The 17,500-nt window shown below is 33.2% G+C and overlaps 1 protein-coding gene across 16 annotated transcripts in view; it reads left to right on the top strand.

Moving 5' to 3' along the window:
* Positions 1–17,500, top strand: part of LOC115228444 (calcium-activated potassium channel slowpoke) — a 334,128-nt gene that overhangs the window by 313,653 nt on the left and 2,975 nt on the right. The window contains exon 28 of one of the 16 annotated variants that reach the window (XR_004997920.1): positions 13,999–14,120. The exons of 14 other annotated variants lie outside the window; for them this stretch is intronic. Coding sequence is in view for 1 of the 2 variants with exons in the window: in XM_036500506.1 (XP_036356399.1) it covers positions 13,971–14,009 (39 nt within the window). In the remaining variant the exon portion in view is untranslated. Of the gene's footprint in view, positions 1–13,970; positions 14,121–17,500 lie in introns of those variants that run through there. One more of the 16 variants, XM_036500506.1, reaches the window with a different exon arrangement.

Below are 17,500 nucleotides of genomic sequence, written 5' to 3' on the forward strand. Positions count from 1 at the left end.
CCATGTATGGCAAATGAGAGATGATGGGATTCCATACTAGATCTCATGGAAAGTCCTTGAGAACCCAGGCACCTACATCTACAGGACAAAATAATGCATATTATGCATAGGGGAATGGGCAAGAATCCTAAAGGGTTCCCTCAAACCAGGAAACATCCTTAACTCCAGAACAGAGATTTTCAGGCCATGTTTACATTTCAGGAGATTCCTGTTAGCCTTTTGGAGCCCGCAAGATGATGGTACAGCTGGAAGTCAATAGCCAATATATATATTATTTGTTTCAGCACATAAACTGTGGTATCATCATTAATGTTGCTACAATTTTACTTATCCTCCTTCTTTAGTTGACATTTGGTGACTGAAGGAGTTTGAAGTTACTGCCCTCAGTTATGTTTCTTGCTGTGAATAGGCTTATCTGGAATTCTGGGCAGTAGAATGTGGAGTTGCTTTCTGAAGACTTCTACATCCACACCATCAAGATCTCTTAAGCCATTAGGTAGGATATTGAAAAGCTGTGGGCTTTTGAACCCTAAGTGTACCTGGCTCTAAATTTGGTTGGAAAATTTGGATGATCTTTAGCATTATACAGTAGTGCCTTGTTCTTGGATTAGTATAGCTTTCATTGCCAAAGTGTAGTGCAAATCCTTGCAGGATTTTCCAGGCATATATCTCTGTAAATATTTCCTGTCTTTGTTCAAGGGAACAGAGTCATAACATTTTACAGTTTCCCAGTAGCTGATCTGCTGCATTGAAGCAATAATCCTCATGTAGCAGCATTGGATTGCTTCAAGTCCTATCGTTAATTTTATAATATATGGTGATCACAATTGGGAACAGTAATCAACATGGCTGAGAACAAATGTCCTCCAGAGGACCATCAGGATTTTCTGCCGTCCTGCTCTGAAAGTTCTTAGAAATCAACCAGTCAGCTGTCTACATTCCAATGCCAACTTAATGATATGCAAATAAAACAATATACCACTACTCACATTGATGCACAGATCATATAGGGATTGTGAATCTGAGACTGCAATCTCTCTTGGTCCAGTCTATTTTGCTTGCATTGCATTTAGCTGTGTTGCTGGTAGTGGAGAGTTTGGAATTTTTCAAAATTGAATTTGCATGTTATTTTCTTCAGCCCACTTACATATAGCATTCAAGTCATGTTGCAGGAATGTAGCATTTACAGGGCTCTTTATCACCTGTGGTACTTCTGTATCATCTGCATAGCTAGTGGGGGTGGTTGTCTTTATAGCTGAAGGCTTGTCTGAGAGTGCCACTATGAACAGCAGTGACCCCAAAACAGTACTCTATGGAACTCTACTCACTATCATTATTTCCTGGGAGATGACCCCATTGGCTATTACTACCTGACTTCTATCCTTTAAAAAGTTGTGCAGCCACTCTCCCAGTTTTTCAACTATGCAGAGATCATGCCATTTTGTGACATGTCATTCCATGACAGACTTTATTGCAGGCTTTTGCATATCATATCCACACCTGAGTGGTTGAACTACTGTTTTAATAAGTGGTCATTGTATTGTAAGAACTGTGTCAAACAGACTCTTCGTGTGCGAGTTAGGAAGTGATTTTTTTCTCAAGTAACATGATTAGTTTCCTTGTCAATTCATTCCATTTTACTAATTGTAGGATCTGTGAGGTAGGTCTATAACTTTTAGCACCTGCTCTGCTTTCACTTTTATGAATGGAGCATATTATGCCTTCCTTTAATATTTCTGGAAGCTTTCCAATGTTGAGGAAGCTCTGGAAGAGAGACTACGGTAGTTTTACCAGGGCTCATTTGTGAATTTTTAGAAGGATTGCTGGGAACCCATCAGAGCCAATAGCTGAGCTTAAGCTTATTTCAATATAATTGATCTTTGTTGCCTCCCTATGTACAGCTGTAGTGGCCAAGAACTTATCTAATTTGCTCACTTGCATATACCCCAGAAGGGAGGTGAAAATACTTTTGAATTGCTAATTCAAAATTTCATTTATCCTTTTGAGGTTTGTAGTTAGGAAACCATTTCCTTAGAAGGTTGGCCCTACTTGCAGTGCACTGAGGCTGTTTCTTTAGCAAATTTAAAGAAAGATTTTTTTTTTCTGCTCTCATTTTTATAGCAGTGTTGCAGATTTTTCTTAATCTCTAGTATTTGTTTTAGAAAAGAGTTTTCACTGCTTTTTGGCTGTTTATTTTGGCAGTTTGCAATCTTTGTTCTTCATTTCATAAGAACTTTTCTCTTTATGGGAATTTTGTTCTTGTGCAAGCTGGCTTTCCTCTCTGAGACAAATTTTATGCATATGGCTTGCATTACTAACACAAATTGTCTAAGTTTCATATCAATATCAGGTATGGAGAGACATATATGCCAATTCTGTTTGAGGATCTCTTTCTGTATTAATTTCCAATTTGCTTTGTGGAAGTTCATCCTGGATAGTGTCTGTGAACTTCTTATAGGCTGCATGTCTGTGGCTTCCTCTGGCCCATACATTGTTGGGTCTTCTATATTGAGAATCTAGATTTAGTGTCTGTGTCATTTTCACGTTATGGATGAGTTCCATATCATTTTTGAACCAGAGATTCAGAATACCATTTGTCCTGGTTGGGTAAAATGCTACTTGCTCCATAAATAACATGGTGAGTTTGGACATAGATTCTGCTTCCTTTTATTCATGCTACTTCGTTCCTGAGATAAAGTGACCTTTAAACCATCTGACATTGGACAAGTTGAAGTTTCTCATAAGAAATACAATGATGTATTAATCCAGTTCAGTTAGTATTTTTATTTTTGCAAGGCAGTGCTGTGCATAGAACTTGATTGCATGCAACATCCCTCAGGTATGGAATATTGATTTTGTTACTAAGGTGTAACAAGCTCTTAACAATCAACAGAAGAAACTATGTGACACCTGCACAAGTCTCAATGGTGACCAACCTGGATTTGTTGTTTGTGGTGGCCAAGTGTGTTGATGGGTATGGCTCTGATTTTGAATTTGAGATAACCAGATCAGCTTCTGCACAATTTTTGCACCACACTAAAAAAAAACTGAAGTTCAGTTGCTGCCTATTTTAACTACATCTGAGTAGAGACAGTTCTTCAGCATTGTGTGTGCTACATCTACATATTTTCTTTTAGGAGCAGGTGGTGTACCATGGATGACTCAATTATGTGTGTGTGTGTGTATGTGTACAAACAGATTTATGGCTTCTACCGATAAGTTTAGAGCTCCATGTTGATTATCATCATCCAATTTGCTTCCAGTATAGTGGTTAAGTTACTACTATATTTTTTAGTATTATTAATTATGAATTACAATGCAGAGCAGATGTAGGAGGAATTAAGCTAAACACAAGTTTATGTTATTAGTTCCTACATATGTTCCAAGTGCATGTGAATGCTTAACAAGAAAAGATAATTAGGGAGCATTTAATTGCATTAGGTTATAGAACTAACATCAAGTATTAGGCATTTTTATAAGTATTTCATTCATTGTAATGAAGCGAGCAAGAAAATTCTCATCGGCTTCAAACAGTTCCAGATTGCTCGTGGACAAAGTGCACCTGGTGCATTTCTGTTCAGGAGTCAAAAGGTGAGTGACCCACTTAGTGGAAACCTTTGAGAACCCAAGTTCTTTTGTCACAATGTTATCTGCTCTTTCATTTGAGATGCCCAGTCTCTCGGCTATCTGACAACATGATATTTGGCGATCTTGCATTATGATACCAAGAGCAAGGTCAGGGTTACCCTTGGCGGTCGCAGTTGGAGGTCTCCTTTTATGGGATCAACTTCTACACTCTCCCTGCCATGCTTGAATTCATTTACCAGCATTTGACTGAAGGAGCATTGTCTGTTAAGGTTCTCACCATATCTTTATGAATTTCTGATGGAGTCATGTCTTTCAAATGAAGGTACTTTATAACAGTATTTTGCTCAGCTTTCTCCATTTTTTTTGTAACCTTGACCCTTTTTTATTCAAAAATCTGCGACAAAAAAATTTTAAATATCAGAATCATGAAAATGAGCAAAAATATTCATCATCACATCATTTAATGTCTGTTTTCCATGCTAGCATGCGTTGGATGGTTTGACTGGGGTCTGGGAAGCCAGGAGGCTGCACCAAGCTCCAGTCTGATCTAGCAGTGTTTCTACATCTGGATGTCCTTCTTAACACCAACCACTTTGAGAGTGTAATGGGTGCTTTTTACATGCCACCAGCACAGGGGCCAGAGGGGGCTAGCATCAACCCCGATTGGATGGTGCTTTTTACATGCCACCAGCACAGGGATCACAGCTACAATTTCCATTTGATTGTGATTTGATTTGATTTTGATGTACCTGACTCAATAGGTCTCCTCATGCATGGCAAGGTACTTTTGAGTGGGCTGGTTATGCAACACTGGTGTAGGTTACAGCTGTGGACTCACTTTATTTGCCGGGTCTTCTCAGTCACAGCATATCTCCAGAGATCTCGGTCTTTTGTCATTGACTCTGTGAGGCCCAGCATTCGAAGGTCATGCTTCACCACCTCATCCCATGTCTTCCTAGGTTTCCCTCTACCCCAGATTCCTTCCACTGTTTGGGAGTGGCACTTCTTCACACAGCTCTCCTCATCCATCCATAATACATGACCATACCAACACAAATGTCTCTCTTGCACACCACATCTGATGCTTCTTATGTCCAACATTTATCTCAGGGCACTTACACTCTGTCGTGTGTGCACACTGACATTACACATCCAGCGGATCATGCTAGCTTCATTTCTTTCAAGCCTATGCATGTCTTCTTTATGATATCACTGCTCTCCACCCTTCTCATACTGCTCCTCATCATCCCTTCTTTCTTGACCTGCTTCTTCTATTACTTTCACTTCCCCACCTCCATACTGATAATTACCATCGACCACACTTCCACCCTTGTTCATCATTCACTACATTCACCTCTGTTCCCCTCTCTAACCATATGTAACTCATCTTTCATACTCTTTTGAAATTATCCACACTCTCCCTCCACTCTGCTCCTCTGTCCTTATTCTTGTTTATATACTTGTCTTGTACCTTGGGAGTATACTTCAGCACCTCATCATCACCATCTTTATCTCCTCTATAGCAAGACACCTGTGCTTGTCACTCTATCATACTTTAGCCTTTCAACACCTAACTTAAAGCCATCTTCTTCTCTCAAATAGACTCCCACTCAAATGAAGAGTCTCTTTCTTTTTCTTTGTCCTGTAAGTGACTTGGTGACCTTACAAGTGCCAGTGTTATGAAAAAGAAGCATCCAGTATACACCATAAAGCAGTTGGCCATAGGCAGGGCATCTAACTGTAAAAACCATGCCAAAGCCGGCATTAGAGCTCATGCAATCTTCAATTTGCTGGATTTTGTCAAACCATCCAATCCATGCCAGCATGGAATATGAACATTAAATAATGATGATGATGACAATAACGACTATAATGACAACAACAATGACAACGACAGATGACAATTGTGTGTGTGTGTGTGTGTGTGCCTACAGAAAAGTAGAGCGTAGGCCTAAAGCTGTGGGCTTGGATTAGGTATGATTAATGTTTTCCAATGATAGAAATGCTTCTAGAAACAGTGGTTATCATTTATTAGCATCTTCGATTCCCAATATCATGTTTGATCTACTATAGAGATTAATTAAATATAGAGTATATAATTGATACACAACCTGATTCCTTTTAATTTTTCATTTACCATAAAATACCTTAAAATCTTATAATATTTAATGTCAAATTGTTTTTATGTTGCACAGTAGCTTACCTTTCATATGTATCTTTGTTGTTGTAGCTTTTACAATTTAATTTTTTTTAATTACGACAATAGCTTAATTAGATTCTGTGTTATTTTAGTAGTCTTGTTAGTTTTACATTTGTTTAGTTTCCTTGTTAGATTAGAATATTAGGTAGCATTTTCATTTCCACCTCTTCTTATGTCACATCAAGCTGTTTATCAATTCACCAAGCTGAACTACTTGTATTATATACTGTTTTTGTTATATTACTATTTTTCAGTAATTTTATTATTTCTTTTATCAATTTTCATTCTGCATTTTATAAATGATTTTGTTTTTAATACTTTATAAGAAAAAAAATAGTATTAATAATGCCAAACATAACACTGACCATTTCATCCATAGTATAATAATGCTTTATTTAAACCTTAAAACTATAAAATATTAATTTGTATCTCATCTGTTTTATTTAATTCTTGCAACTTACCATCATGAGGTTACATACAAATTCATGGATTTAGTTGGAGCACATATCCTACATTGCAACCCAAGAAAGGGTGAAAGCAGGTTCCTCTCCCTATTTATAACTGTATAGTTACTATTACTGTGTCTACCTGTAAATTTCTTACACAAACAATCTGACTAAATAACTGACATACTAAATCACTGAAAATTTAAATATGTAAAAATCATTAAAAAATAGAAATCAAAAGAAATCAAAATCAAAAGACTGAATTTTTAATGTACTTTTCTCTTAAATGAATAATTCAAATCTGGTCACAGGAATATTTTTTTACTGTGTGAGCAGTCCCATTTTATAACAAATAAGTGTTAAATATTATAAAAACATTAATTCATTAAAACATAATTCATAGGATTTATACAACAGTGATCATGTAATTATAAAAATAAATAGTAAACAATATTTGGACGAGTAATGACTAGATTGTTTAATTTATTAGAACAAAGATAAATATATATTTGAATTAGAAATAGAAATAACAAAAGTTTCATGAGGATCTATTTTAATGAATGCATTGTAACAAATGAATATGTTTTTGTTTTTTTTTTAAATATTTTCTTTTTACTCCCCTCACCTTCTTTCAGATACAGAAGCATTTTGAGGGCACTACTAAATTTTTCTATTACCCCAAAATAATTTAGTTTTCTCTCAGACTTTTGCCGAAACAATATTTGAATTCATAAATACCAAGCTACTGAATCAATGATAATTTTGTTCAATGTTTTATTATTGTCTCCTTCATATCTATTAAACTTAAATGTTTTCTCATGAGAACAATACGGTAGACAAGAAATAATAAAAACCTGCAAATCATTAGTTAAAATACTAACATCTCCTCAAAACTATATCTTTACTGAGTAACTTGTAAAATCATAAGATGTTATTTTTTCTGTTTACATATGTCAGGGAAACAGAAGATTTATCTGCCATAAATATATTTCTATTTAACAACATTCACATACCTACAATATTTAATTGTCGATCCACTAAATTTCAAAATATTGCTTTCAAACATGTCATAATATTGTATCCTTTTGTTGAAATACCATTTTATTTTACCAATGGTTTTAGTCTTATCAGCAGTGATTGAATTGGAAGATTCCATTCTGTGTTATGTCTTTTCTATTATCAAATCATTGTTGTAAACACATTGTAAATCTGTTATCCTTTCACTGTGGATATGCTAGTTATTTTTGTTGTTTGTCTGTTTATGTCTGCCTTAGTCATGTTGTTATAAAGAGGATTTTATTGCAAAATTTATGTTCTAAGTTTCTGATTTTAAAATGTTACTATTATCTGTAATAATTACATCATATTAAACTTAAATAGAAAGTTTTGATCTTTGTATTTCATTACCTGTCATATTAACTTACTATTTTCTGTAATAAACCTATCTATAAGATACTATTATTTATCAAAGCTCAAATAGATTCAGTTCAGAAATATTTTCTTTCCAGTTGTGAATTCAGATCTCTTAACTTCAAAAGAAACAACTTTTCTAAATTTGAAGTTTTTTTATGTTTTAATTTTTATCTTAAAAAGTCTTTTGCTTGAGTAATCAGTTTGTTTGATTGAGATAGGCACCCAAGTGTAATGAAGTCTTCAATAGACAAAGCTCCCATAACATTGTAACTGTACTACTTCATGTTCTTCTCATTGATGTTCTTATTCTACCAAGGTTGTCACTTCATATCCTGTCTGACTTTGTCATATAACTTACTACTCGCTCTGCTTTGTAGCTTGTATGTGACATCATTGCTCATAATGTATAAACATAGCAATGTATGTGATGAACGAAATGTTATCATGAGCAATGAATGCTAGATATAGAGGTAAACAAATATGTTCATCTTCTGTGATATATGCTTATCTTAGAGAGCATGACAGTCTTGTTTCTGTTGTAGTAAGCAATATAGTAACAGATAAGAGTCTCCTGTAGCAACTTACTATTTAAAATTTTTGACCTGCTTGAACCAGGGCCACACAACAAAGTAATAAAATAAATTTGTAAAGCATTTCTACCTTATGCCCTAAGTTGTGTAGATTTGAGAAGCTGGTGTTATTAAATCAAAGACGAATGCACAAGAAAACATTGAGGCATCACAAAGCATATCTATAAGTCAGTAAACCATGAACTTCAAGAATGGATCCATTTGCTTTCCTTTGTGAATATAAATTTAAATAATGAGGAAAACTACAGTAATTTCTTGTATGGAAACGGTGATTTTATAAAAGCAGACATTACTGTTATCGCTCTGTGACTAAGAAGTCTGCTTTATATCACATAATTCTGGATTCCCACACATGGAACCTTGGCTTGGTGTCTCTTTTACTGTAGTTTCAGTTTAACCAGTATCATATGAGTGAAATTTAGTAGACAGAAACTGTTCAAAAGCCCTTCATACATGCATGTGTGTATATGTGTGGGACATATGAGTAAGATGTGCTCCTGTAACCCATTTAGGAGGGATATCATCATCATTTAGCGTCCGCTTTCCATGCTAGCATGGGTTGGACGGTTCAACTGGGGTCTGGGAAGCCAACTTTAAATAAGAACTGACTTGAGTTGTGACAACCCATCTAACTTATATCAGCATGGAAAGCTTATGATGATGATGATGATGATGATGATGACAACAAACACGTGTCAGCATCTTTATACTTTAACCTAGCAGTTCTACAAATAGGAATTGATAAATTATGTACCAGGATGAAATATAAGTATCAGGGTTGATTTGTTTTACTAAACCCTTAAAAGCTATGCCCCACAACTGCTGCAATCCAGTGAAAGTAGTCAAAGAATGTAAGAATCCCACTGAGAATTATTCCTTCCCAAAACAGGATTCTTGTTGTATAGAATCTCAAAATATGTTTACCCAAAAAAGACATTTGTGTGAGTGGAATTATTTTATGAACACTTTAAACAATTATCCTCAATACAGGCACAGTGTTAGCAATAACTTAGGGAATAAAAGTAATCTGTGTGTGTGTGTGTGTGTGTGTGTTTTACATTAATCTTGATTCAGGGCCGTTAGAAAACTACTTTTATTTCATGTTTATCATGACAATGTCCTTTTATAATCAATCTTCTTTACCTACCATTGTGAAATCATACAAGGTTTATATATATTTTATATATTTTCTAAATACTATTTATTGGTCTTAAATTTCTTGATTATTGTTTTTTTTTTGTTTATTGATTTTATTATATTTCTTTATCCAGTTTGCACCAAAGAAGCAATCACTGTGCACCTATTGAAACCCTATGTTTTACCCCACACTTGCATTTCCTTGTCATTTCTAGTGAGATGTTTATGTCTATTTTTCACCTGTAAATACTGAAATTGATGTCAATTTTTGTTGTTGGTGTTGTTTAACTCCAGCTCAGCTCAGCTCAGACTGGCAAACATTTATTATCAAAGGCATTCTAGCCCCTTAACCATCTAATCTAATCATTTCTTTTTCAGACAATGTATTTCAAACTACATTATCCACTATATCTCTCCCTTTCTGTAAGGCAGTAGGGCATTATGTGAGTGAGTTCTAGTTGCTATTTCAAGCAGATCATATGTGATATCTACTTGGATCCTTTTGCATTCTAGGTCCAAATCTAACTGAAGTCAACTTAGCTTTTTATCCTTCTGAGGTTACTACAGTAAAATACCCGTGAAATCCAGTATGGGGTTGATATAATCAACCATACTCTTTTATCCCCCAAAATTTGAGGTCTAATTTTATGCTAGTAATCAATAATACCTCCGATACAATCAAGTCATTTAATTCTATTTTTTACTATTAATTTCATTATTCATGTATTTCTCTAATATTCTTTTAAAATACTATTCTCACTTAAATAAACCATCAAAAAAACAATAAAATATATAATAAATAGAATAAGATTTTTTTTTCCTATTAATTGTTTGAATTTTCATTAAATATTTTCCTTTACCTGACTGGATCCTATCAAAATTTTGTAAAAACTAAATATTTAAGCGAAAGTCTTAAAAAAAAACATTTTAATTAACATATTATTATTTCCAAAGGGAAGCACATCCAATTTATTTATTATGTTTACTTTTTATAAAATCATTATGGAATGCATGGTGGGTGTGTGTGTGTGTGTGTGTGCACTGTAACAATGTCCTAGTTGTAGGAGCTGCATTCTCCACTGTATTTCTTTTGTAGAGAATCAGCAATTGTTCAAAGCTGAAGTGTTTTCTGGTTCTGAAGAGTCTTTGGAATGCAGTTTTAGCAACATTTTGAATGTGCTTAAAATGCTATAGAAAAGAATTCCAAGACAGATTCTTCAGCAACATGGTTCAATAATATCCATAGGTGTGTTTACGTCCCTGTCACTTAGCAGTTCAGCAAAAGAGACTGATAGAATAAGTACTGGGCTTACAAATAATAAGTCCCGGGGTCAATTTGCTCAACTAAAGGCGGTGCTCCAGCATGGCCGCAGTCAAATGACTGAAACAAGTAAAAGAGTAAAGAGTAAAAGAGTCTCAGTTGTCATGCCTATGAATCCAGAGGCCAGTAATTTGTCATGATTTTGAATGATTTTAATTCCATAATGCCCAAGAGAGTAAGATAGAATATTGTTTCCTTGGTATGTATAATGATTATGTCTTTGTAATATCGAAAGAGACAAGATTGCCATGCGCTCTTTGGAGAAGGTTTTTGAGATGTTAGTTGTTATAGAAAGTTTAGATTTGACATGAGTTATCAAGGTTGTGTGAGGATGCTGTGAAGAGTTATATCATCTGAGTCAACTGAGAATTCCTTCAAGTGGTAGCAAAAATATCATTAGGGAAGAGTCTGAGTACCGTAACTAAAGGGTTATGAGTCAAGATAAGCTCCAACTGCATACCTCAATGGTGCAATTTGATAGAAAGCTTTTGACACAAGAGATGACAGTCAGATAAAGCCTGCTGATGGACAATTTAGCTCAGAAATATTCGTGTCTGATACAAAGTTTGGAAATTTTAAAGTTCAGTTCTTAAGATAATTTATGACTGTATTTGCATACATGTGTGTGTATAGATGCAGGTATAGCTGTGCAGTCAAGCAGTTCAATTCACAATTATGATTTCAGGTTCAACCTCAAAGCACAGCACTTTGACCAGGTCAATGATAGTCTCAGGTCAATTAATGCCTTGTGAATAAATTTGAAACTGCACATGCGTGTCGTGTGTGTGTGTGTTTACATTTGGTGCTAAATCAAACGTAAAACAAATGAGTGAATGAACAAACACATTTAATTTATAGATTGATTGTTTTGATTTAATGTAGAAATAACTCTATATAAAACTGATTATAGATTATTTTTAATTGGTTTTTCATTTCCTGTTGTTTTTCTGTTACATGATGAAATCTATTCAAAATTTTTAGTGCTTTCATGTTTTCCATTGTTTCTAAGAATTTAAGGCTATTGTAATAGAATCATCTACATTCTAAATATATTTGCTACTACTACCATGAATCAGTTTAGTTTTTTTGTTGTTGTTGTTGTTATTGTTTAGATTTAGATTCATCACTGTACGTAATGAAAGTGAATTATCTAAAATATTGCTTTTTTGTAATACAAACAGAATCAGAACTATTTATCAAGGATTAAATAATTACTGAGATGTACTTGCATAGCAAGTGACCTGATCTGAGATTGTGTGCTGGAACAAAAACAATTGCAGCGTGGAAGGTGTTTATAAGCCATTTAAGAAACACACAAAAACCTTTAGATTCACTTAAACATTAAATTTAATTTGTCAGTGAACAGGTCGCGGTCTCAAAGTGATGAAAATATTTTGTCAAATTTAATTTAAATGTTTAAGTGAATCTAACGGCTTTTGTGTGTTTCTTAAATGGCTTATAAACACCTTCCATGCTGCAATTGTTTAAATAATTACTGTTATTGTTATAATAATATATTGTTATAACTAGTGTTAGATTTACTTAGATGGACTTGTGACACAAATGTAACAAATCAAATAGCATAATTGAGTCTTTTCGCTATGATTGACCCATGTTTTTCAAGGAAATGTTACCTTAATATTTGGTACTTTTTCTGGTTTTAAGGGTTTTTAACTCCTATGTCTAACAATATAGATGCTACCCGGCACCCTCAGTCACAATTAGTGACAATTGAATTTTTCCTTTTGGGCTTTATATTGTGTATAGCTACCTTTATAATTTTATATATATATATATGTAAAACTGGCACTCCGTCAGTTACGACAACAAGGGCTCCAGTTGATATTATCAATGGAACAGCTTGCTCTTGAAAGTAAGTTGAGGAACTTTTGACTGGTATTCCTAGCAAGTCTAGCAACCATGTAGAGGCTTCTTTGTTGCTTCAATGTGCTTATTGATGAGTGTTATGAGTGTTTTGTTAGCTTAGCTCTGGGTTGCAGCAAACTCATTACCCTGGAGTAAGTAACAAGGAACCCATTCCTCTGTTTTCTCTACCAGGCAGGCTTTATGACATATTTGTAAATCAACTTGCTCCAATGCAAAGATTTGTTCACTCAGCTTTGATAAATTAATTAGTGATAGAATACAACAAATCAACCACATGCATTCTCATAGCTACTACATACAAGGCAAATATCTGCATTCTTACAGCTATTAGTATCTTCATGCATAACTCTAGAATATGAAGAGATGATAACAGAGGCACCTGGTTTGTTCAGAATTTGTTTTCTTTTACATGTTTGTTATGGTTTACATGATTGAGCAATTATTTACAGCTAGATGCTTTTCCTACCACTAACCACTCAATTGTAAATTAAGAGTAGACCCAGTTTATGTTCAGTTTGGTGAACTAGAGAGAAAGCAAAATACTTTTTTCAGAGACACAATATAATGTCATATACGGCATTATGTCCTAGTGTTCAGTGATCCATCATTTCAATCTCATAGCTACATCACCACATATTCTAATAAACTTTGCAAGTCAAAAGGAATGAGGAGATATAGTTTAGTGTATTTAATCTATGTGTTCCAGAAAGGATCAGCTAAGCTGTTTGACTTGAAAGAAGCTGAGAGCACAGCATATTTCTATTTCTTCTTCATATTTATCAATGGCCATTGAAGATGTGTGTGTGTGTGTGTGTGTGTGTGTGTGTGTGTGCACACGCACATGTGTATATGTGTAATGAATTGTGTGCTATTATGGTTTTAATCTCATTAAGTAAGTATTAGACTTCATTGACTTTACACAACCTCTCACATATGTATGTATTTCCTTTAAAACATGCTAATATATGTTGATGTGTACAGGTGCCCTGTTCTTTTTTACCTTTGAAGATCTTAAAGTATTTTATGATGTCATTATTAAACTGACTTTCGGTCTACAATTCTGTGATATGGCATGGTATTGTGTGATATAAAATTGATTATTTTATTTGTATACATGTCATAAATTTTCTCTTCTTCCAGTTTTCACTTCTTTACACAAAAATCTTTCACTGATTCTTTTAAGATATAATGTTTATGATTCTTGCATAGGTAGGGATTGTTTCTATTTATATATGTTTGTATGTAGGGCTAAAATTTGTTTATATGCCGACAATTTTTTTTTTTTTTTCATCTGTGTAAGTGATTTTGGATTTTACATGTTGATATTTGGGAGAAAACATTTATATAATTTCTTCTCTGCATAATGTTCCTCTATAACTCTATAATAGATTTGTGATTCTGTTCTCTTGCATTCAGAGATGGAGTAAAGCAGCACACTCAGCACACGAGTGTTGACCTAAATTTTGTGATTCTATTGGAGACTTCACTTCATCACAAGGTTTATCTGAAAATACTGTTTCTCTGAAATATTAATACCAGTATGTAAAAAATTAGCTCTAATAAAATATCTGCAAGTTGTAAACCTGATTTCAGTACACAATTAAAATTGCTTCATTTGATTTGAATTTCTAAAATCATTGAAAAATTTGTTAACTTTTTGATTTCCTATTTCCCTTCCATCAAACATGTGGGTTAAATACCAGTGTAATTAATTAACATTCTATAAGAAATAAGCATTACTATATGGTAAATATTATACACATATATATTTGGTGAACCAAATCTATGAACCAATTTAGGAAGGCCATGGGCACAGCCACATTCCCAGATCCAGTAAATCAATGAAAAAATTCCTGGTTGAAGCCATTTCATTTCATTTGTTTTGCTAATACTCATCGAAATGGAGACACGTGGCTTAGTGGTTAGGGTGTCAACATCATGATCGTAAGATTGTGGATTCGATTCCTGGAGCAGGCGACGCGTTGTGTTCTTGAGCAAAACACTTCATTTCACGTTGCTCCAGTCCACTCAGCTGGCAAAAATTAGTATCGCTATGATGGACTGGCGTCCCATCCAGCTGGGTAACACATACTTCATTGAAACTGGGAAACCGGGCCCATGAGCCTGGTTAGGCTTTAAAAGGGCGAAAAGAGAATACTCTTTGAAACTTACTGTTTTCATTCTTTAACAGACAATTTTGTGCCAAGAAATTTGGTCATGGCTAATTAGAGCTAGAACCACCTAATAAATTTGTCCATATCATCCTGAAGATGAGTCTCCAATAATTAATTAATGACCACACAGCTGTAAAGTTATTTCTGAGTTTGAAAAGTAAATCATATTTGAATTTGCTTTCCTTATAAGTTATTAAGGATTCTTTGAAAATTCTTATATATAAACAGGGAAACATTAATACACATTTGTTACTGAGAAGAATTATATAAGCTATAGAATCCTGTCATATGCCAGTTTTCAAACATTTTTAGTAAAATTACAAAGTATAATTGGCTATTGATGACTATTTTTTTTTTCTTTATAGTCCTCATCCTAATTTCTGAAATGATTTATCTGTACTTATTCTTACATCTGCTATATCTCTTGTAGAATAGTTTTAGATTGTGGAGATGTGACCAGACATCAGTGAAAACTCTACTCAAGTTCTAAAATCTTCAACTCAGCTTTTCCTTTTGCAACCAGTTCCTTCCTTCTCTAATCGCTGTGCTGTGTTCACTGTTTGTTTCACCTGATGCTCCAGCCTTCTACAACTACTCTCATTGTCCTTCTCTCTAACTAAACACATGCCAAACAATTACATTCCATCTCAAATGATATTTGGCACACAGAAATAATATACTTACCAGGTTTTGTATTTAATTCTGTTACTTAACATTTCTTTTGGATTTCCTTGTATGTATTGTAAATACTTTTCTCTTATCAACTTTGTTTTGATGAATCCTTCATTTCTTATGATTTCAAACTGAAACTAAAAGTCAGAGATAATTTTTATTTCTTTCTGGACCTAATGAAATTAAACAATTTTTCTAGTTCTTGATGATTTCTTTACAATATCAAATAAAAAGTAAAAACACAGATCATTCATGGTTCATGTTTATTAATGGTCATTATTTTCATTATCATAATTGTTATAAGGTCTACTTTTCTCCTAGTTAGCATGAGCTGGACTCCATCTATCTAAACTAAAAGTCAGTAAAGATTTACATCATGAAACAAGGGAAAAGATACAAGATACCATTTATCAGCAACATCCTTACTTATTGTTCCTTTAAGCCCTCAAAAATAGAATAAACATCAATTTATTACCAGAGGTTATATAATTCATAAGCATGCTACAGTTCTGTCTTGGTGTAAAAATCAATCATCAAATATTTTCGAGAACTGTTTTCCCTAATAACTTATTAGGCAACATCAGTCAGACCCTTGGAAATCTCTTGTTACAATTCATTAATTATATTTATTTGTCTTTTTCAAATTTATTTTATTTTTAATCATCTTCCAAACTAATACCTTTTGTTTAACATTTTAATGTTTCATTCGGAAATCTTATCTTATTTTCTTTGGAAGGAATTTTTTCAGTTGAGAACTTTTTTGTTTTATTTATAATTATTGTTTAATTCTGGTTTTAGATTTCCATCTTTGATTTAAACTGGGTTCACAACTTTATTACTTAGTTTTTTAATTTTATTTTCATTCATTTACTTTTTTTTTTATTGCTATTAAATGCCCTCATATTTTCAAGTCTTTTTAAAGAGACTTGACCAATTAACTAATAAAAAAAATATATAAAATTTTGCTTTTATTAAATTCAAATATTTTGTTGTTTTTTAAAGACTTAATTTTATTCTAACAACTATTGATCCCTTTTCCACCCTTTAGGAGCTGTATTTTCTGTTTCAATTGCATGTTGTCATTAAAACATTTTAAAAGTAACTTCGGAGATTATATCTAACAAACTTAATATTGTAATGGGTTTTTAAATTAATAAATTTGTTTGAATTGCAGTGAAAAATCAAATATATTTTATATCAAACAGGAAATAAAAGAAAACTAGGGGAAAGCTATTTTAAATGTTTATTTGATAAATTAGAAATGTAATAAATAAATCTATAATTTTAACTGTTTTCTTTCTCTGGTGAAAAAGCGTGTAATAAGATGGAGTGACATCAACATTTCTGCACTACATTTATCTGGAAGGGCAGTGTTTTCAGTTTTTCATCTGCTATGTACTGTGGTGAAACACTTCTGCTTAAATTTATACAGAAATTGTGTGATAAAAGTGTTGTATAATATCAGGAAATTGGTTTTTAATGGATGTAAATATGTAAGCATGCATGTGTAGAGGTATATATATGTATGTATATATATATACACATACATACATATAATGTGTGTATGTAAATGTGTGTGTGTTTGTATAGTACATTGTGTTTATAATGTTTAGTTTTGTATTATAAATGTTTCAGTATTGATAGCTTTGTATTGGTAATTTCCATTGTAGCATGAGTGTAAAAATGTGATTCTTATTTCTTCGTTTATTGCTAACATGTTTAGTTACTGGACTATGTGCCACTTCAAAATGCATATAATTTTATTATGTAAATTACAAATTGTATTGATTACATAAGTGTTGAAAACACACATTACCTGACTATGATCTTGTGTGATTTTGTTCAATGATAAAATTTTTTGCAACGGCATATTTCAATACTGTAAAATATTTTAACGCCAAATAAGCACACACACACACACACACACATTATATATAAAGCTATTGATTAAAGTCATCCTCTTGTAATTTATTGTGTGCTCTCTTATTTTAAAGATTGAAAAATAATCTAAAATATAATTTGTATAAAATGATAAAGCCTTTCTTAAAACCCATTATATTGTATTAAATTTA

The sequence above is a fragment of the Octopus sinensis genome, linkage group LG2, assembly GCF_006345805.1.
Source record: "Octopus sinensis linkage group LG2, ASM634580v1, whole genome shotgun sequence".
NCBI classification, from domain to species: domain Eukaryota; kingdom Metazoa; phylum Mollusca; class Cephalopoda; order Octopoda; family Octopodidae; genus Octopus; species Octopus sinensis.